Source organism: Rhinoraja longicauda, chromosome 27, assembly GCF_053455715.1.
Source record: "Rhinoraja longicauda isolate Sanriku21f chromosome 27, sRhiLon1.1, whole genome shotgun sequence".
NCBI classification, from domain to species: domain Eukaryota; kingdom Metazoa; phylum Chordata; class Chondrichthyes; order Rajiformes; family Arhynchobatidae; genus Rhinoraja; species Rhinoraja longicauda.
The window spans coordinates 16,803,823-16,825,168 of record NC_135979.1 but is presented as its reverse complement, the minus strand read 5'-3'; the positions used below and the strand labels follow the sequence as shown (position 1 = coordinate 16,825,168).

Below are 21,346 nucleotides of genomic sequence, written 5' to 3'. Positions count from 1 at the left end.
TTCAGACATCCCAAAAGTATTGTAAAATGTGTATTGTATGATGTTTCTGCCAAAGTGGCACATAGTTTATGTGTTAGGTCATATGAAACTATTGCATGAGCAGTAACCTATGGTTTAGAATTGTTGGGTCAATCTTGCCTTATTTGGAGAACTGAAAATAAAAATAGCACCAATTGGGAATTCCTGAAGGGAACCACAGCGGTACACTGACATTAAGTTATTGAAGCATCTAATTAGGCTCTAGTTGTGCCTTGACTGAAGCTGTTCATCCAATGCTAATGAGATTAATTGTAAATCTGACACTTTGCAAATAATAGAAAAAATATAAATATACTGGGAATCTGAAACTAATCAAGAAAACAGACTGGGAATATCGAATTCAGTCAGGAGATGGAATGTATGAGGGAAAAATTGAAATTTTACTGTTGCTTTTCTTTTTCCAGATGCTCTGTTAACTATTCTACTTTCTACATTTTTTTTGTTTTCTAAGTTCCAAGTTGACTAATATTTTTGCTATTTTTCCTGAAGAGTACATTTATCTTGTATATCAGTTCTACAAATGTATCATGGTAAAGTAAGTGGCAATGGACAAATGCTTTAATGTTATGCAACGGGAATGTGGCAAGTTTGAACATCTGGCAGTGATGCAGTCAGGGAAGTATTTGTGACTAACGGCACAAAGGCCCACAATGAGAGGTGATTTTTCATGCTCTGCTGGGAGTGCGGCTCAGAGACACGCAACCGAGCACCCCCCAACAGTGCAGAGTAGGCCGCTGCGACCAGGCTTCTGCTGAGAACTTTCGCAGCTGTTATCAGAGCCTGTCCCACTGAGCAGAATACTCTTTATGTTTTTTGCTGCTCCCCCTCCCTTCACTCCACCTGCTCCACTTCTTGATGGGAAAAAAGGGTTGAAGTAAAAGTGGGTCCTATAAGAAATGTTGCACAGAACTGAATAGTCTAATTGTATTGGATTGAAGATAGACACAAAAAGCTGGAGTAACTCAGCGGGTCAGACAGCATCTTGGGAGAAAAGGAATCGGGTCGAGTCCCTTCTTCAGACTGAGAGTCAGGAATTCTATTCCTCTGTTTCTCTCTCCTCTCTTGTTTTACAAATTCCTCCTCCTTTTCCCTGTTCCTCAATTTACTCTTGTCACACATTACAGTCTTACCCCGTTCCCTTTTTTCATTCCCTACTCTCGTTTTTGCTCCCACTTTTCCCTCTTAACATTCCTCCTTATAACATAGAACAGTACAATACAGGAAAGGACCCCTCAGCCCACAATGTTGGTGCCGAACATATTGCCAAGTTAAACTTATCTCATCTGCCCATACATGATCCATTTCTATGTGTCTATATAAAAGCCTCTTAAATGCCACTATCACATCTGCCTCCTCCATCATCCCTGGCAGTGCGTTCCAGGCCCCCACCACACTCTGTGTAAAACAAAACTTGCCCCGCACATCTCCATTAAGCTTTCCCTCTCTTTCACCTTGGAGCTATGCCCTCTAGTGCTGGACAATTCCAGCATGGGAAAAAGGTTCTGACTGTCTAGCATATCTATGCCCTTCTGTGCTTTTTCTTTCCTTTAACCATTTACTTTAAAGCAAACTTCACCTTTCCCCTGTATTACTGATTTTTAGCGTTTCATTCTCCAAAATAAATATTTGTATTAATGCAAACTCTGAAATTTTACATGATACAATCATTAAAAACACCTTCTGAGTATCTGGATAACATGGTCTTGTATTCCTTTCAGATTCCATTTCGCAGAGGTTCAAGAGATTGTCTACAGTAGTTTCGGAACGCAACGAGAAGTTGCAGGTATCAATTGCTCAGTCTCAGAATGTTCAAGAAGGTCTGGATAATTTACTGAACTGGCTGGAAGGTGTTGAAAAGAGTTTGAAAAATCAAGATAATTTGCCGTTATCATCTGCTGCCATCCAGGATACCCTGGCCCAAAACGCTGTGAGTTTTCTCCTAGTCTTTTGCTTTTTGCAGCAGTTAAATATGGCATAATTGAGAATTTATGATAGTCATATCGTACCTGGTGTCATAGTTTCATATGTATTATGATTTTGTGATAGACTCTAAGTAGATTCCTTGTTGCAGCAATGTGCTTTATAGTCAGAAATCCCACTGATTGCGAGTGTTTTCTCTCCATTCCTCCCTCTTTCCTTCCCTTCCTTGTTTCTTTGCTCATTCCCTATCTCTTTCTCATATATCACAGGACAAATATGTATCTCAATCAAGAGCATACTGAAGCAAGCAATGGGCATGAATAGCAGTAAAATTACAATGTATGAAGTTTGTGCTGAAGTCCAAATAAGTATAGTATTTTAAATAACTATTTGTTTTCTAAAAAATTTCAGAAATTAAAGCAGGATATTGCTAGTCATCAAAGCAGCATTAACACAATCCAGGAAATGGTTCATGGTTTTATTGAAAATACAGATAGAGCAACTGCTTCCTCACTGCAAGAGAAGCTTGAGCAGTTGAATAGCCAAGTGCAAGCAGTGTGTAATGAGCAACAGGAGAAGGAGGAGAAGCTGAGGAGACTGCTACCCAAATCGGAGCAGTTTGAAAAACTGGTGCGGGATGTTAGACAGTTCATCGAAAACAAATCTCAGAGCCTGGCAGCTGGAGGAGATCCCAATGAAGATATTGCTCACTTTTCACAGAAAATGCTGGTAAGTACATTATTTGTGAAATTCTACTTCTATCTTCATTTCTATTAATGGCACCAAAAATATATATTTTATTGTATGTATATACATTAATATATTTGATTTATTAAACAGCTAGCTATGTCCAGCTCTCTTCACAACTTCTTAGATAATGAAGCGATCCAATGTCTATAAAACCTTCATTATGCTTTTGATTTGTGGACACTTGAAGCTCATCCTTAATTTCCTTTGTGATGGTTCTTCCGCCTCGCCTACATGGTGCCACACTAGTGCTATCTAAATAAACAAGGACTTAACCACTTCCCAAGGATGTGCCACTGCTCAGATTCCTCTCACCAAGCTCTTGAGAGCAGATTCTAAACTATAGTAGGGCAAAGAGAACTGCAGGCTCTATCCCACATATGGTAGAACCAACCTTGTGGTAGGTTCCCAATATCCTACATGTGGTAGAACCAACCTTGTCTATAGCCATTGCATAATGTCCCCATGTGTACTCAATGCCCTTAACGATGAAGACAAGCATGCCATATGCCTTCTTCACCACCCTATCAATGTGTGTCACCACTTTCAGGAAACTATGTTTCTGTGCTTCGAGTTATTTTGACTCTACAATACTTTCCAGGAACCTACCATTTACTGTGCAGTCCTGCCTGGTTTGACTTGCCAAAATGTATCATCTCAAATTTGTCAGGTTTAAATTCAACCATGGGCCACTTCCTCACTTGATCCAGGATCTTTTTGCAAACTTAGACATCCTTCCTCACTGTTTTTGGTACCATCTGCAACCTTATTAACCAACTGCATTTTCAAACCAAATAGAACTGTGTATATTTCTTCACTGCATGTGAGTGGTTGGAGAATATGGTCCACCACGACCATCTTGAAGGGAAGCAGAGGTGTACAAACTGTTCTGAAATGGCTGGTGATGATCTCGTCCTCATCTGAAAAATAAATATAGCTTTTAAATAAATTTTAAACATTCTTAATTTAGTTAAGTTTATATAAACAGCATAGAAACAGGCCCATCAGCCCACCGAGTCCACGCCAACCATTGATCACCCAAACACTAGTTCCAAGTTCTCTACTCTATGATCTATACACCATGTTCTTAACCTACAAACCTACTTGTGTTTGGAATATCTGGTACAATTAAATATATTATTGTAACACTGCCTTCAGGCAACATCTGTCTTTGATCAAAATGTTAATTTGATCATCTCTTGTAGTCTTGACTCTTTATTACAAATCATGGATTTTAATTTCAGTTGAGTGCTGAGATTGGAGAACAATCCCTCTCAACTGTTTTATATCATTTTCATTAGAAGATCAACAGTGGCAACATTTAAACATAGAAGAGCGGCTTGGCTACTGTTTTTAATGGTGCGTGACCATGTGTTTGCTTACCACAGGAGGCAAGTACAGAAATGGTGAAGCAAAGGGAAGACCTACAGGCTCTGCAGCAGCTCGCTGAAGAACTGACCGCATTTGACATCTTGACAGAAAACAATCAGCTCATGGAGACTGTCAAAGACTTAACCAAAGGGTACAAACAACTAGAACTGAATATTAAGAAGAGGTAAGAGACGATGATTCTTCAAATTGACTTTCCTGAACCATTTATTAGCGATTATTTCTTCGCATACTTGACTTTAAGGGGCTTGAAGCCCAGAATTCATCAAATGAATGCATTATCACACTTTGAATAAATTTTCTGATTAAAAGGTCAAAATTGACATGAATGTTTTGAGCAGCCTGAATCCGTGTGAATTTTATTTTTTCAATTATTCTCCCTCTGTTTTGCTTCCTTCCTGTTTGTTATTTTTTAGATCAATCAATTTCCATTCAATAATCTTCATTTGCAGGCCTCCAGTAGCGCACATATTTTCCCCTGTGTTCGCTCCCACTCCTATGCGCTCTCTCCCTGTGATTGAATGAGTTGTCACTTGGACAAACAATACATTGTCAGCCTGGGAAGCATTTACAGCATGATGTCTGTGGCAAAGATGGGAATAGGATTTTAATGGCGGTTGATGTAACAAAGCATAAGAGGGTGGTCTTTGTGATGGGCAGAATGTGTGGTTGGAGCATGGCTCGCGATTTTAAATTGTAGACCATCTAAACTTCAATGAAAGGCAATATTATCTCAATGAATTTGATTACGTCTTTCCAGAAAACCTTTTGTACACTCGGTTTTTGAAAAAGAAAAGGAACTATTCTCATAATTTTACTGAAATGATTTTGTTAATAATTCCTTTTGTAATTAATTGGGTGCAATGAGAAATGTTAGCACTTTGGTCCATATCTGCCTAATATTCTTTATTTGCAGCACATTTGATTTTTAGTTTTCCTAGGGTTAATGAAATGTTTTCACTCATCAGATTGTTTGTAATTATGCATATCATGAAATCTAAAAACGACTTGTTAATTTGTTTAGCAACATTAATTTGTGGCTTAAAGTTATCCTTTGTTCGAATTTAATCAAACTTAAAGCTGGCCCTTCATATCTGAGTAACAGTGAATTTGTTTGAAATGAGCAGGTTTACACTTTTTGAATGCACATGATTACTTGCCCCTTGGTACACGCAACGTGTTTACCATCCGTCTCAGCAGTTTTTAAGAAAAAGTATAAATAACAGCTCAAACTGGTTTATTGTTCTGAAAGATAGAAAACTATTGATGTGCTATAAAAATGAATGGTTTTCAACAAAGTCTGATTTGCCATCAGTTATTTTCTGTGTTTTTTTGTAAAGCAAGTTAATTGGCTGCAGAAGTAGGGTGGTGATCAAAATGTCTGAATTTCCAGGTAGTGGTCAGCTACCACTCTGGCTGTTTCAAATCTTGTAGGTTAACTTAGCTGGAGTGTGTCTTCTGGCAACTTCCTGAATGCAACTGGTATTCTGGGCTTGAGACACCTCAGTGCAGTACAGAAGTCTCATGTTGTAAGTGGCAAATTCTGCCCAGAGGACCCAACCTTTACCAATTATCAAAACACACGCCTTGAATATTTCTGAAAATCTGTGACGATAACCAACTATATTCAAAACTATTAAGTCTTTGTAGTGATTAACTGTTAAATGTTTTAAAATAGACAATGATTTTTTTTTATTTTTTAAGTCAACTCAATCATAAAACTTGTCTTGCATTCTCTTAGCCAGTCCTCTCCACTTCAATGATTGAAGTCACTGAATAGTGGACAGACTTTCTACGGAAAAATGAACTGCTGGGAAATTGCAGCAAATTGGTATTTCGTCTTGAAGCCCAAGCCGAGTTCAACATCATAGTGTCGTTGAGAAATTAGGAAGTTCAGGACCTCCCCATTCTTTAGAGTTATGGGGGTAAATGCTTGCATTTCCACAACAAATATTGAGGCCTTTGTGTATAGGAGCCTGCTTGAATTTAACAGAAGATGGCCTTTTTGAAATGTTTTGAAAAACATTTTCTAATAATGGATAAATAAGCCACTGATTGAGCCTCAATTTTTCAGGGAGGAAGAGGCAACATCCTGCCAGCAGTCTCTGAGCGACTTCACTTCCCTGGTTGAGTCCATTAGAAAATGGTTAAAGGAAACAGAGACTCGCATTCCGAGTTTTGAATCGGCACTTAATACAGACACAATCAAAAATCAGATCCAAGAAGTGGCGGTAAGTCTATATAAAATGAAAAGCAATTGGTATTTGCTTTTTTAAGGAATATATCAGGATTTTTTTTCATTTCATGTGCAGGATGACTGTGAAGATGAAATGGTCTGTATACAGGCTTTCCAAATTTTGGTCAAGTGAGTTTGCTCCTCATGTGCAAACATTTCCTGGTATTATTTTGAGGAGGATGGGTTGGGAGAATGGTCCCAATTAATATGATGAAAGCCCATCATGTGAAGCAATTGTTCATAATGTCTGAGAAAAGAAGCACAAAAACAAGCCTCAATTGACAAAGGTTTTTAATAAAATGGTATGATAAGGCTTATTTTAATTAACAGGTTCTTTTGGAAGATTGGTCAGCAAAATCTCCACAAATTCAAGAAATAAACCACAAAGGAACTGAGTTAGAAAGTCTCATCATGGAAATAACATCTCCAGATACTGCTGTGTTAACCAGTAAAACAGGTAACATCTTGGATCAGGAAAAGTGCAGTTAACCTTATTGTTTGTAACTTTTTATTTAACTTTTTTAATAACTTTGTCTTCTTCTATAATGCTCCATACACTATAATAAGAGTGTGCACAAGATACCTGATCGAAATCTCTCTCAAAGCAATTCTAAAGACAACTTAGAATAAGTTAGAAGGAAAATGAATGATTTAAATTTCCTTTTAACTCTACGTAGAGTCATGCGTCATTGGAGGAAGCCACTTGCACACCGAGTCCATGCTGACCATCAAACACACACATACACTAAACCCCGTTTCTTCTCCCACATTGCCATCAACTCGTCCCAGGTTCTGCCACTTACCTAACCATTAAGAGCAAAGTACAATTAATCTATCAACCAAAACATCCAGAGGAAACTCTCATGGTCACGGGAGAACTTGAAAACGTCACGTAAACTGCGCCCGCGGTCAGAAACAAGTCTGAGTCAATGGAGCTCTGAGGCAGTATCTCTACCAGCTACCTGGGGCTCAGCCATGCCCATGAAAGTTTCTATCTATTGTCCCCCTACCATATTGATCATTACTGGATGATTTTGTAACACAACATATGAAACGTGCTCTGGAACTATTCGCTTGTGTTTCTGATTGTTTCTTGCAAACATGTTCCCCATGTTTTTTGTCTTTTTATTATTATTTATTTAAATGTGGCTTGATTTCTTACAAATTACAATTTCTAATTGGTGCTAATTGTATTTCATCAGTGTGCTTGCCATGTTAAAGTAAATTTGATTAATATTCTCCATCTCTATTTTATATTCTATATTAGAAAAGCAGCAGTTTACTTGTTTAACCCTATAATTGATTAGCTTTATGTATCTTAATTGTGAGCACTGTGTAAGTATGTAGCTTATTCTAAATTCTCTCTATATATGACTAATAAGTTGTTGCACTTTTCTTAACTTCAATGTTGCAATTCATTGAGTTGTTTAAAGTAAAATTTACATGCTACAGAAGATGTTTGTCCAGAGATAAATTTGAGACACAAGAGACTGCAGATACTGGACTCGGGAGTAATTTAAAAAACTCCTCCAGCAGATTTTCCTTGTGCACCATGGATAAATTTGTCTACAATGTGATATGAAATTATATAATTATGGAGCAGTGACCTTTGTATGTTGTACTTCACCTTCAGGTTGTTCCATGAACTTCACTCAAAGCAGGGTACAATACACACATGGTCCTAAATTGCACTTTTATAGCATGCAGTAGAGGATATAGTTTCAATGACCCTCCCCTGCCCCCCCCCCCCCCCCCCCTCCTCCCAATCCCAAATATGATTGGTCACATGAGACAATTGCTTACCACGAGTTAAAGTGGGTTGCGTTATTCAGTCAATGGAACTTTTTCATAGCAATGGGAAGACAATAAATCCAGTGCGGTAGAATTCAGATTAAATATTCTTGATTATAAATGGAATGAGGGAAAAAAGTTTACTCTCATCTTGCACTTTCCCAACCTTGAGATTTTCCAAATGCTTCCCAGCTAATATTGGAGAAGTAGAGTCACTGACATAAAGTAACGAAACTTGACAGCTAGTTTGCTTAATTTAAGAATCCCCAAACAACAATACAAGACAAGACCATGTGATGTTGATTGTAGGACAAATATGTTCCTGGATGCAGGAGAGCCCCCTTGTAACTCTTCAGATAGTACTATGGAATCTTCTCTCTGCATTCAAGAAAGCAGATAGGACATGGTTTGAGATCTCCTCTAAACCGTGGCACTTCCACGAATATAATTTTATTTCTCTACTTAACACATGTCATTCGGGAATACACAGAATCTCTGGGGTTTTATGTGACTTCATGGCCAGCTGAAACAGAAGCAAATGTACTATCACTCTCAAAGCTGATACCTTCCATTGTAGCAGAGTTTCTGAAAAAAGGATTAAAGATGCTGGACAATTTTATACACCCACCCGTATATACAAAATGGATTATGATAAATTCAACTGAAACTATCCAGGTGTACATCTAATATTTGTGCACTGCTGCAAAACTTTTTTTTACTTTAGAACAAAATGCTTCATGTGTAAATCGATGTGCTTGTTTGTGTCTTGCTTTGTTCCACTAAGGGAACCTGTGTCTCTGTTCAGCGTTTGTTCCTAATATTGGCTGTCCCGTGCATTGTTCTGTCTCCCTGTTGTTCACATAGGTTCTGTAATGATGAATGGTGGGGTGACTGCGCCTAGTATGAATGGGTACCACAGAAGCAAAGGTGAGAATGTTAGAAATATGAGCTGTGTTTATGTTGGATTTCCTAACCATTTTACTCCAGAATTAAATTCCAACATAGGAAAATAAATTGACTTTGGACTTTTTAGTCTTTAGAGATACAGCATGGAACCAGGCCCTTCGGTCCACCAAGTCCGCACCGACCAGCGATCATCCCTTTCTGCAGCACTACCTTCACATTAGGGACAATTTACAGAAGCCAATTAACCTACAAACCTGTAGGTCTTTGGAGTGTTGGAGGAAACCGATTGGTTCACAGGGAAAATGTACAAACTCCGTACAGACCAGCACCCCTTGTCAGGATCAAACCCAGTTATCTGGCGCTGTAAGGCAGCAACTCTACCACATGCTGTCCTCATATCATTGTGCCAAAGATTGGGTTGACATTTATATGTGTATATATAGGAAAATTGAAAAATATGGAATATAATTCTTTATCTAATAGTTGGCCCATCGAATCAATGTCAAAACATCCCCATCGGACCCATTCTCCCACTTAGCTCCCTTTAACCTATTCTCTTTCACATGCTCAGCAACTCCCAGAAGCTCCTGTCCCCCGCAATGTTAGTAGTAATTTGTATTAGCCAATAAACTTTCTATCCAATATATCCATGGCTTGCAATGGCAACGTACAGACAGTACTGAAGGATAGGATCAAATTTGGATCACTGGAACTGTGAGCCAATGTTAATAGACAATAGACAATAGGTGCAGGAGTAGGCCATTCGGCCCTTCAAGCCAGCATCGCCATTCAATGTGATCATGGCTGATCATTCTCAATCAGTACCCCATTCCTGCTTTCTCCCCATACCCCCTGACTCCGCTATCCTTAAGAGCTCTATCTAGCTCTCTCTTGAATGTATTCAGAGAATTGTCCTCCACTGCCCTCTGAGGCAGAGAATTCCACAAATTCACAACTCTCTGACTGAAAAAGTTTTTCCTCATCTCTGTTCTAAATGGCCTACCCCTTATTCTTAAACTGTGGCCCCTGGTTCTGGACTCGCCCAACATTGGGAACATGTTTCCTGCCTCTAATGTGTCCAACCCCTTAATAATCTTATTTTGCCTCTGTACCACCCAGTAGAACCTTACTCACCTAAATAAAATAGTGTCAGTGAATTATAAGAATATTGTTCCCATGCAGTTGTAAGAAGAACATTTGCACATATTGACTCGTAGTCTGAGGTATTCTAACCATGATCGAATGTCATGTTCAGAATTTGGAGTAAGATACAATAAGGTCACAGTGAATCTGTCTCCACCACAGGCTGTGAATTCAAGATTCCAACTACACGCTGTGAATAAAAAAAACACATTTTATCTCATCATTCTTAATTCATTTCTCCTCCTTTATTACCTATGACATCTAATTCTTGATACTTCCACTAGCAAGAATGACCTTGTACCCATTCTGTCATCATTATATACAAATATAAAATTTATTGATCACAAGTCCTCCATTTCTAGGTCATTAGTATAGGATTTGTCTTGTAAAAAAGCGCTGAGTCTAAGACTGATCCCTGGGGAACACCACTATCCTGCTTCCTCCAATCCAAAAATCATCTGTCTTAAGCAATCCCTGGAGCATGCACATGAGTAATTATAAAAAGACACTTTAGGTATTTCCTTGCTTCTCCTTAGGGTGGCTGTTTTATAATTTTCTCCATTATAAGCTGAGATAACATATCAGAAAATATGTTAGAGACAAAAAGCTGGAATAACTCTGGGTCAGACAGCATCTCTGGGGAAAAGGAATAGGTGACGTTTTGGGTTGAGACCCAACCCAAAATGTCACCTATCCTTTTTCTCCAGAGATGCTGCCTGATCCACTGAGTTACTCCAGTTTTTTGTGTCTACTTCTGGTTTAAACTAGCATTTGCAGTTCCTTCCTACTTGGGAAATGTTTTGCTTTATAGATATTATGGGCAAAAGTTAAAGAAATCATGTCATCATTATGGCTTAACCTCTTTATCCCCAATGATAAACATTTCAAAATGCGATGTAGCGTAACTTTATTAGTACTTGCCCATTTCAATTTGACCTCAATCATGTTTACTTTTTTGTTGTGAGAAGTTTTCAATATGATCGGCTGGTCATACTAAGGACACAATTATTGTTGAATGGTCTCATGCCCCAGAAATGAAGTCCAGCAGTTGCTGCCATTGGGAATGGCAAAATTCATATCACAAATATCATTAGACTCTTTTTGGGGGTGAATTACTGTGAGATCAGCAATGAAAGCTTTAATTTTGACCCTGACACTTTAAAATCACATTTGCTCACTGACTCTTTTAACTTTTTGTAGAACTTGCAGAAATCCAGCAGAATGTCTCTGATGTGAACCATAATTATAAAATCCTTGGTAATACGCTGAAGGAATGTCAGGACCATCTAAGCACCACACTTAACCAAATGCAAGAGGTAGAGGAAGAGACTGCTTCCATCATGAACTGGCTGGAATCAAAAGAACAGACTTTAACCTCTTTAAGCTCATCATCAATCAAAACTCAAGCTATGAAAGCACAAGTGGAGCAAAACAAGGTGACTTTTTAAAATAAATATGATAAAGTCTTTCTTAGGCCCCCTTGGGTGATGGGTCCATGGGTGATGCATCCTAGTTGGCTGCTTGGCTGCATCCACACCTCGGCTAGAGCAGCGTCGCTTGCGGCTGAAGAGACCAATGCGGGAGTGACAGTCTCTGTCACAAAGGTCACATTTGTGTGTGCTCTCTGGTCTGTTGAAGTTGCTGCGCTCTTTTCTGCGTGCCCAGTACATCCCAGAGATAAAGCAGATCCCAGAGATAATAATGGCATCATTTAAATTAACACATTGGTAGTGCTTCTTGAGCTACTGATCTTCAATATGAAGGTAACTTGAATATTTTTCCAGTAGTTTGTTGGCAGGGAAAGTGAGGGATAAATCAGGGTGAAAGGATGAAGTACGAAGGTAAGCTCGACAAGAAAATATAAAGGATAGTAAAAGCTTCTTTAGGTATGTTAAGAGAAAAAGATTAGTAAAGACAAATGTGGGCCCCTTGAAGACAGAAATAGGTGAAATTATTATGGGGAACAAGGAAATGGCAGAAGAGTTGAACAGGTACTTTGGTTCTGTCTTCACTAAGGAAGACAAACAATCTCCCAGATGTACTAGAGGACAGAGGATCTAGAGGGACAGAGGAACTGAAAGAAATTTGCATTAGGTGAGAAATAGTATTGGGTAGACTGATGGGACTAAAGGCTGATAAATCCCCAGCGCCTGATGGTCTGCATCCCAGGGTACACGAGGTGACTCTAGAAATTGTGGACGCATTTTGTGTCTATCTTTGATTTAAACCAGCATCTACAGGTTTTTTTCTATAGATTCAGGATGTTCCTGTGGATCGGAGGGTAGCTTATGTTATCCCACTTTTTAAGAAAGGAGTGAGAGAGAAAACGGGGAATTATAGGCCAATTAGCCTGACATTGGTGGTGGGGAAGATGCTGGAGTCAGTTATTAAAGAAGTAATAATGGTGCATTTGGATACCAGTAAAAGGATTGGTCCAAGTCAGCATGGATATATGATGGGGAAATCCTGCTTGACTAATCTTCTGGAATTTTTCCCAACCCAAAAGATCACATATCTGTATTCTCCAGAGATGCTGCCTGAGCCATTGGGTTGCGTTGAGTCCTTTTCTTTTTGAAAACCAGCATCTGCAGTTCCTTGTGTCTCCAAATATTTTCTAATATTGTTATTCTGGAGAACTGAATCCTAATTATCACTAAAAATAAATAATTGCCTTTTAATTGAAACATAACTTGTGGTTATTTTCATCTTTCAAATATTGTCCAAGATGAAAGAATTGGGGAGAAATACTATGCTTAATTTCTTTAATCTTATAAGCTTTACAAAAATCGCATTTGTATTCCAAGTTAATGTGTAGTTCATATAAAGGAAGAATTGCGTTTTGAAATGAATCATGTATACTTGATTCTCAACAAAAAAAAACACACATTGAAATGAATTGTCCAAGTAGAAAACTCAAAGGGTGACTGTTGCAAATAATAACTCCACTGCTGCCTTTAATCAAAGCACGTTTGCAAAGTTGTTGTTAATCACTGAAATTCTCTTTGGTTTAGGTACATCTGGCCGAGCTTGAACAGAATTCTGATAAGATTAATAAACTTAAAGAGACATTGAAAGACTTACTGAAGAAAAATCCAGACTCGCCAGAAGCCAAGAAATGGACGGAAATGCTGGAACGAATAGGTGAAGCCAATGCAGTGCCAATATGAATGTTTCAGTTTATAGAAAACTTTGCACTTAACATTTTAAGAAGCAGTTAGTAAGATTGTTGTCATATGAAATCTGGGCTATTCTTTGGTGTAAGCTAAGCACGAAAAGAACAATTTGAGCTAAAAGAGACACAGAGTGCTAGAGTAACTCAGGGGGTCAGGCAGTATCTCTGGAGAACATGGACAGGTGACATTTTGGCTCAGGTCCCTTCTTTGGAACTGAAGAAGGGTCCTGAGCCAAAATGTCACCTATCCATGTTCTCCAGAGATGCTGCTGGACCAGCTGAGTTACTCCATCACTATAATTTTTTTTTTGTAAACCAGCATCTGCAATTCCTTGTTTCTCCACTTTGAGTTAAAGGTCCTTTATACAATTGTGGGGAAATTTAGTCTTGGAATCTTGATCAAGAACATAAATGACCTAGTAGTTACATGAAATATTTTGGTCATTTAACTGCACACTGACAATTGTTATAAATAATTAAAAGCTAAGGTCATGTTTTCACAATATTCCCTCATTCTTAAATAACTAATAGATACTTGGGTTTGCCAAATAAGGATTCAGATCTCATAATAAGAGAACGCATGTTTTAAAGCCATTGATTCAAATGGAAATGATAACACTGGGGATTTTCCAAAAATTCCACTAAATAGTGGTAGCTTCCTTTAATAAATTTATGACTCTCACAAGTACAATATATTTAATTGATTATCTTACCTTTTGAGAAAGAGTATAGAAATTCCATCTTCCATTCCATGTGCTAAATGCCCCTGTGGTATCAGTTGATGGTTATATTTCCCTTTAATAGTCTGGTCTGCACCAGTCAGTAATTGTAAGGAACTGAATGTCGACAGGTAAATACCATCATTAGTCATTATTTCAACACCAAGCATCTAAGGCCTCTTTCTGTATCACATTTTAAACATCTGCTGCCTTTGTATGTTGTCTTGCACATTATGAAATATATTCAGTAACATTGGCATTGACATCCTGTGTTCTATTTCTCCCTCGGACAAATATTTTAACTTTTGAAGTCAGAGGATATATTGTTTTAAAGTGTTTCCGTAAACATAAAACTAGCTCGAATGAGCTCAACACCATGTTGATAATTTGTAGATCATTTACTACCAGGCAAATAACATAAACATACTTGCTCCCATGTTAGAGTCAGAATTGTACAGTAGGCAAATAAACCCTTCGGCCCAACTTGCCCGTGCCAACCAAGATACCCCATCTGCACAACTCCCACCCGCCCACGTCTGGCCCGTATTCCTCCAAACCTTTCATAGAGTCAAAGAGGAAGAAGGAGGTTGTTAATTTAAACATGGAGAAAAACATCCTCTTGAAAAATACAATATTATAATTATTAGATGAAGGAGGGTTAGGATATTTTTTATATTTAGATAACGTCAAGTCCGGACTGATGTGGGAAGAAATTGGCCACAGTCGAATGACTGCATTTTTGATTGTAAATGTATCTGGTAAACTCATTGTGAGATGTTCCAGTCTAAATGTTAGTTTGGAGTTTCCAGCTTCCTATATAATTTACATTAGGCATTTGAATTAAAGCATTTTTAACTCTGATTTTAAAATTGTCTTGATGAAACACTCGAGTTTAGTTTAGAGATACAGCATGAAAACAGGCCATTCAGCCCACACTGGTTCTACGTTATCCCTCTTTCACATCCACTCCTCACACAAGGGGCAATTTGCAGAGCCCAGTTAACCTACAAATCTGCAAGTCATTGGGAAGTGGGGAGATAGGGGGAACGTGCAAACTCCATACAGACAGCATTAGCGATGTGGATCGAACCAGGGTGTCTGATACTATGCAGCATCAGCTCCACCAGCTGTACCACTGTGCTGACTGAGTAGCTAAATTTTAAATCATTTTGCTTTGCATTGATAGTAAGTGCAAAACATCTTATAATGGAAACATCAGAAGAATGAGCCAGTCTGTCTATTATTGCATGAAACCTTTCTTGAAATAAACTTATCATTGGTATTTGTGTTATTTTTTAGAGTCAAAGTGGGCTCGTGCTAATCAGGCAATAACACAGAGGCAACAAAAACTTGAAGAATCAGCAGATCTTCTTTCAAGGTTCCAGAGCACAGAATCACAGCTCAGTCCATGGTTATCAGAGAAGGAATTAATGATGAGTGTACTGGGTCCTCTATCGATTGATCCAAACATGCTACATGCTCAGAAACAACAAGTGCAGGTAATATATTTTTTTTAAATCAAAAATTTCAAGAACTCGAAATTCCTTTGGTTTGTACTTGACTTTTAACTGCAGGTGAAGGGAAAAAGTAGTGTTGAAGCATTTACAAACTTCAAATATGGATAAACAGCATATTTTGTGATTCATGAAAAGAATTTGTCAATGTTTCCGTACACAGTATGCCTCAAGTGAAGTATGATATCAATGTTCACGGTTGGAATTGGCTTTGTAACCTGATGCTAGAAACTGCAATTACCTTACCAATTACCCTTGTCTCAAAAGCCAACCTGCTCCACCTGCAAATATTGCTGATAAGTATAGGATCTACAGAATAAGTGCAAGATCAATAGTCGACATGGACTCGGTGGGCCGAAGGGCCTGTTTCCAGGGTGTACCTTTCAAATCAATGCAATACTTGTTTTGGGAAACTACTTCAGCACTTTTTCCTACACCCGGATCCAGATATACAGCATTGTGACCATTCTTCAGACTCTGTTCAAGGGCCCCAACCTGAAAAGTCACCTATCCATGTTCTCCAGGGACACTGTCTGCCCCGCTGAGTCCAGCACTTTGTATCTTTTTTTATAAACCAGCATCTGCAGTTCCTTGTTTCCGCATGTCCACAAGTACCTGGGCTAAATAGAGGTCCTATCCTAATCTGCATTACCTCCTTCAGCAATGCAACAGCACCCTGACCTAGAACCCTATGAACTCCTAAATCTGGAGTCCTGTCCAGTTATATGCCACTTACAACTATCAATGACCTGTAGAGTGGTGCAAATTAGTAATAATCTCTCTTTTTAGAGCAGGAGTCATGGTGTTAGTTACTTTTAGGTAGGTTTTACAGATGCACTGCATTGTTGAAATGACTAGAGCTCAATGTAGGATAACAGCAATATCTTTGTTCTGCAAATATTAAATATCCACGTTTTTTAAAGATACAGCACAGAAACAGGCCCACCTAATTTGTGCCAACCAGCGACCACACCATACACTAACACTATCCTTCACAGTAGGCACAATTTTGTACCTAAGCTAATTAACCAACAAATCTGTCGGTCTTTGGAGTGAGGAAGGAAAACGGAGCACCCGGAGAAAACTCATGGGGAGAACGTACAAACTCTGTGCAGACAGCACCCATTGTCAGGATGGAACCTGGGTCTCTGCCGTTGTAAGGCAGCAACTCTACTGTTGCGCCACTGTGTAGCCCTCTTGGTTGCCCAAAGACATTTTTTTAACCTTCCTCTTCCCCATACTTGCTGCATGTCTTTGGCACAAGGATAAATGGATATTCCCCCCCAGACAGAATTATTTTTTCGAATAAACAAATTTCTAACCCAAGAAGATTTACTACTGTCCCACAGAAGATTAAATATGAAATTGTTCCCAGTATCTCTAATTGAAGTTTTGTTTTGTTCATGACAGTTCATGCTGAAGGAGTTTGAGACCCGTAAACCGCAATACGAACAACTTAACCAAGCAGCACAGGGCATACTCTGTGCTCCCGATGATGTGTCTCTGTCTGACAGCCATGTGAGAGACCAGCACAGAGCCATCAATGACAAGTGGGATAACCTCACGCATCAGCTCAGCAGCCGTTCTAATCAGATTGATCAGGCCACAGCCAAGAGTACAGAGTACCAAGAGTTACTGCAGCGACTCAGCGACAAAGTCAGGATCCTCAACCATAAACTAAACAGTCAATCGGTGATCAGCACACAGCCCGACATTGTCAAGCAGCAGCTCGAGGAAATCAGTGAGATTCGTTCGGATTTAGAGCAGCAGAAGGAACAGATTGAAGAAGCTCAGAATCTCTGCGATGACCTCTCCTCCCTCATTGGTGAACAGTATTTGAAGGATGAGCTTCGTAAGCGGCTAGATGCGGTCTTGATGCCATTTAATGGTCTTGAGGAGCGAGCAGGTTGGTATAGATGGTGCAGATCTGTTTGTGTTGAGCCTGAGGAACAAGATTATAATGTAATTTTGAACTACGTTAATCAATCCTACCAGATGAAGCAACAACAGGCTGATCTAATTTTTCATGTAGTGGCCTTTTATTTCATGGACAATCCACTCGCCCATCAATTTGTTACTGAAGCCTTGTACTAAAATATTTACCTGATATATATACTCCATAATAATTCTGCTGATAGCATTATCTTATTTCTATCTCCACACAGTGAGTCATAACTCTTTCCCCAATTGTTTTTAGTTTTAGCTCCTGCAATTACTATTTCAGATTGGGTCCCTTTTTAATCTTCTGCTTACAAAGTACATATTTATGGGTTACATCCTCTTTCCTAAACTTAGATACACTAGTGTGTGATCCTGGAGGATGGAAGTCAACAAGCTGAGTAACAGTGGGACACAAATTGCTGGAGTAACTCAGCGGGTCAGGCAGTATCTCTGAAGAACATGGATAGATGATGGTTAATTCGTGTCAGGACCCTTCGTCAGATTCTTGTGCCCGAAGAACATATATAACATATAACATATAACAACTACAGCATGGAAACAGGCCTGTCCGGCCCTACCAGTCCACGCCGACCATTCTCCCTGACCTAGTCTCATCTACCTGCACTCAGACCATAACCCTCCAATCCCCTCCTATCCATATACCTATCCAATTTACTCTTAAATAATAAAATCGAGCCAGCCTCCACCACTTCCACCGGAAGCCCATTCCATACAGCCACAACCCTCTGAGTAAAGAAGTTCCCCCTCATGTTACCCCTAAACCTTTGTCCCTCAATTCTGAAGCTATGTCCCCTTGTTGGAATCTTCCCCACTCTCAAAGGGAAAAGCCTACCCACGTCAACTCTGTCCGTCCCTCTCATAATTTTAAAAACCTCTATCAAGTCCCCCCTCAACCTTCTACGCTCCAAAGAATAAAGACCCAACCTGTTCAACCTCTCTCTGTAGCCTAAGTGCTGAAACCCAGGCAACATTCTAGTAAATCTCCTCTGTACCCTCTCCATTTTGTCGACATCCTTCCTATAATTTGGCGACCAGAACTGCACACCATACTCCAGATTCGGCCTCACCAATGCCCTGTACAATTTCAACATTACATCCCAACTTCTATACTCGATGCTCTGATTTATAAAGGCAAGCATACCAAACGCCTTCTTCACCACCCTATCCACATGAGATTCCACCTTCAGGGAACAATGCACAGTTATTCCCAGATCCCTCTGTTCCACTGCATTCCTCAATTCCCTACCATTTACCCTGTACGTCCTATTTTGATTTGTCCTACCAAAATGTAGCACCTCACACTTATCAGCATTAAACTCCATCTGCCATCTTTCAGCCCACCCTTCCAAAAGGCCCAAGTCTCTCTGTAGACTTTGAAAATCTACCTCACTATCAACTACTCCACCTATCTTAGTATCATCTGCATATTTACTAATCCAATTTGCCACACCATCATCCAGATCATTAATGTAAATGACAAACAACAGTGGACCCAACACAGATCCTTGGGGCACTCCACTAGACACTGGCCTCCAACCTGACATACAATTGTCAACCGTTACCCTCTGGTATCTCCCATTCAGCCATTGTTGAATCCATCTTGCAACCTCACTATTAATACCCAACGATTTAACCTTCTTAATCAACCTTCCATGTGGAACCTTGTCAAATGCCTTACTGAAGTCCATATAGACAACATCCACAGCCTTGCCCTTATCAATTTCCCTGGTAACCTCTTCAAAAAATTCAAGAAGATTAGTCAAACATGACCTTCCAGGCACAAATCCATGTTGACTGTTTCTAATCAGGCCTTGATTATCCAAATAATTATATATATTGTCCCTAAGTATCTTTTCCATTAATTTTCCCACCACAGACGTCAAACTAATAGGTCTATAATTGCTAGGTTTACTTTTAGAACCTTTTTTAAACAAAGGCACAACATGCGCAATGCGCCAATCTTCCGGCACCATCCCTGTTTCTAATGACGTTTGAAATATTTCCGTCATAGCCCCTGCTATTTCTGCACTAACTTCCCTCAATGTCCTAGGGAATATCCTATCAGGACCTGGAGACTTATCCACTTTTATATTCTTCAAAAGTGTCCGTACCTCCTCTTCTTTAATCATCCTAATTTCCATCACTACTCTACTTGTTTCGCTTACCTCACATAATTCAATATCCTTCTCCTCGGTAAATACCGAAGAAAAGAAATTGTTTAATATCTCCCCCATTTCTTCCGGCTCAGCACATAGCTGTCCACTCTGACTCTCTAATGGACCAATTTTATCCCTCACTATCCTTTTGCTATTGACATATCTGTAGAACCCCTTGGGGTTTACTTTTACATTACTTGCCAAAGCAGCCTCATATCTTTTTTTCGCTTTTCTAATTTCCTTTTTAAGATTCCTTTTACATTCTTTATATTCCTCAAGAACCTCATTTACTCCCTGCCGCTTATATTTATTGTATATCTCCCTCTTTTTCCGAACCAAGTGTCCAATTTCCCTGGAAAACCACGGCTCTTTCAAATTATTATTCTTTCCTTTCCACCGAACAGGGACATAAAGACTCTGTACTCTCAAAATTTCACCTTTAAATATCCTCCATTTCTCTATTATATCCTTTTCATAAAACAACAATTTCCATTTCACTCCTTTTAAATCCTTTCTCATCTCCTCAAAATTAGCCTTTCTCCAATCCAAAATCTCAACCCTTGGTCCAGATTTGACCTTCTCCATAATGATATTGAAACTAATGGCATTATGATCACTAGACCCAAAGTGCTCCTCAACACATACCTCCGTCACCTGACCCATCTCATTTCCTAACAGGAGGTCCAACACTGCCCCATCTCTGGTAGGCACCTCTACGTATTGCTGCAAAAAACTATCCTGCACACATTTTACAAACTCCAAACCATCCAGCCCTTTAACAGAATGTGATTCCCAGTCTATATACGGAAAATTGAAATCACCCACAATCACCACTCTGTGCTTACCACTAATATCTGCTATCTCCTTACATATTTGCTCTTCCAATTCTCGTTCCCTATTTGGCGGTCTATAATACACCCCTATAAGTGTTGCTAAACCTTTCTCATTTCTGAGTTCCACCCAAACAGGCCCCCAACCTGAAACATCACCTATCATCCATGTTCTCCAGAGATGCTGCCTGACGCGCTGAGTTACTCCGGCACTATGTGTTCTTTGGTGTAAACCAGCATCCACAGTTCCTTTTGACTGTGTTTCAGTGGAGAGCTTTGCTCTTAAAATCTATCCTGTCGTGATTTAACTTCCATGAACATGTACTCTCAAGTGTGGTCACTTGACAATGTAAATAAGTGACAATCTGGTTCTATTCCCCCCCCCCTTTGTAGCATAGATACGCTGAAGTATGTTTATTATCCCAATCACTCCCCAGGTAATATGTTAAATTAGCCCATCTTCTGATTTGAACCTCAGATGTATCTATGTGGCAGCATTAATTAAGAATCCTTAAATTGGGATTTTTGAACTGTTGACTTTATTTATATTTGAACTGTAGCCTATAAGGAAATTAATGTAAACAGCTGCAGATAAACTGTGATTTCCCAGGTTAAAAACCGCATTCATAAAATTTAAGGAGAATTCAGAGAGCAATTTGGTAAAGAATATATTTAAAATTAGTAAATGTTGATAAATGTCCCCATTGCATGTGCAATGCTAAAATAGTTGAAAGACATTATAACCACATAATACACACATCTGCCGCCAGCCATATGTGAATTTTGTGTCAAATGGTATGAATCACGATGGAGGGAAAATGT

The 21,346-nt window shown here is 39.1% G+C and overlaps 1 protein-coding gene across 11 annotated transcripts in view; it reads left to right on the top strand.

The window, feature by feature from the left end:
- The window catches only part of macf1a (microtubule actin crosslinking factor 1a), a 419,348-nt gene that overhangs the window by 285,433 nt on the left and 112,569 nt on the right, over positions 1-21,346 (top strand). For 10 of the 11 annotated variants that reach the window (XM_078423295.1, XM_078423293.1, XM_078423294.1 and 7 more), the window contains 10 exons: positions 1,758-1,966; positions 2,371-2,688; positions 4,095-4,261; positions 6,170-6,326; positions 6,662-6,788; positions 8,987-9,049; positions 11,372-11,607; positions 13,183-13,312; positions 15,362-15,561; positions 16,987-17,482. In XM_078423295.1, the coding sequence (XP_078279421.1) occupies positions 1,758-1,966; positions 2,371-2,688; positions 4,095-4,261; positions 6,170-6,326; positions 6,662-6,788; positions 8,987-9,049; positions 11,372-11,607; positions 13,183-13,312; positions 15,362-15,561; positions 16,987-17,482 (2,103 nt within the window). The remainder of the gene's footprint in view (positions 1-1,757; positions 1,967-2,370; positions 2,689-4,094; positions 4,262-6,169; positions 6,327-6,661; positions 6,789-8,986; positions 9,050-11,371; positions 11,608-13,182; positions 13,313-15,361; positions 15,562-16,986; positions 17,483-21,346) is intronic. The other variant, XM_078423298.1, reaches the window with a different exon arrangement.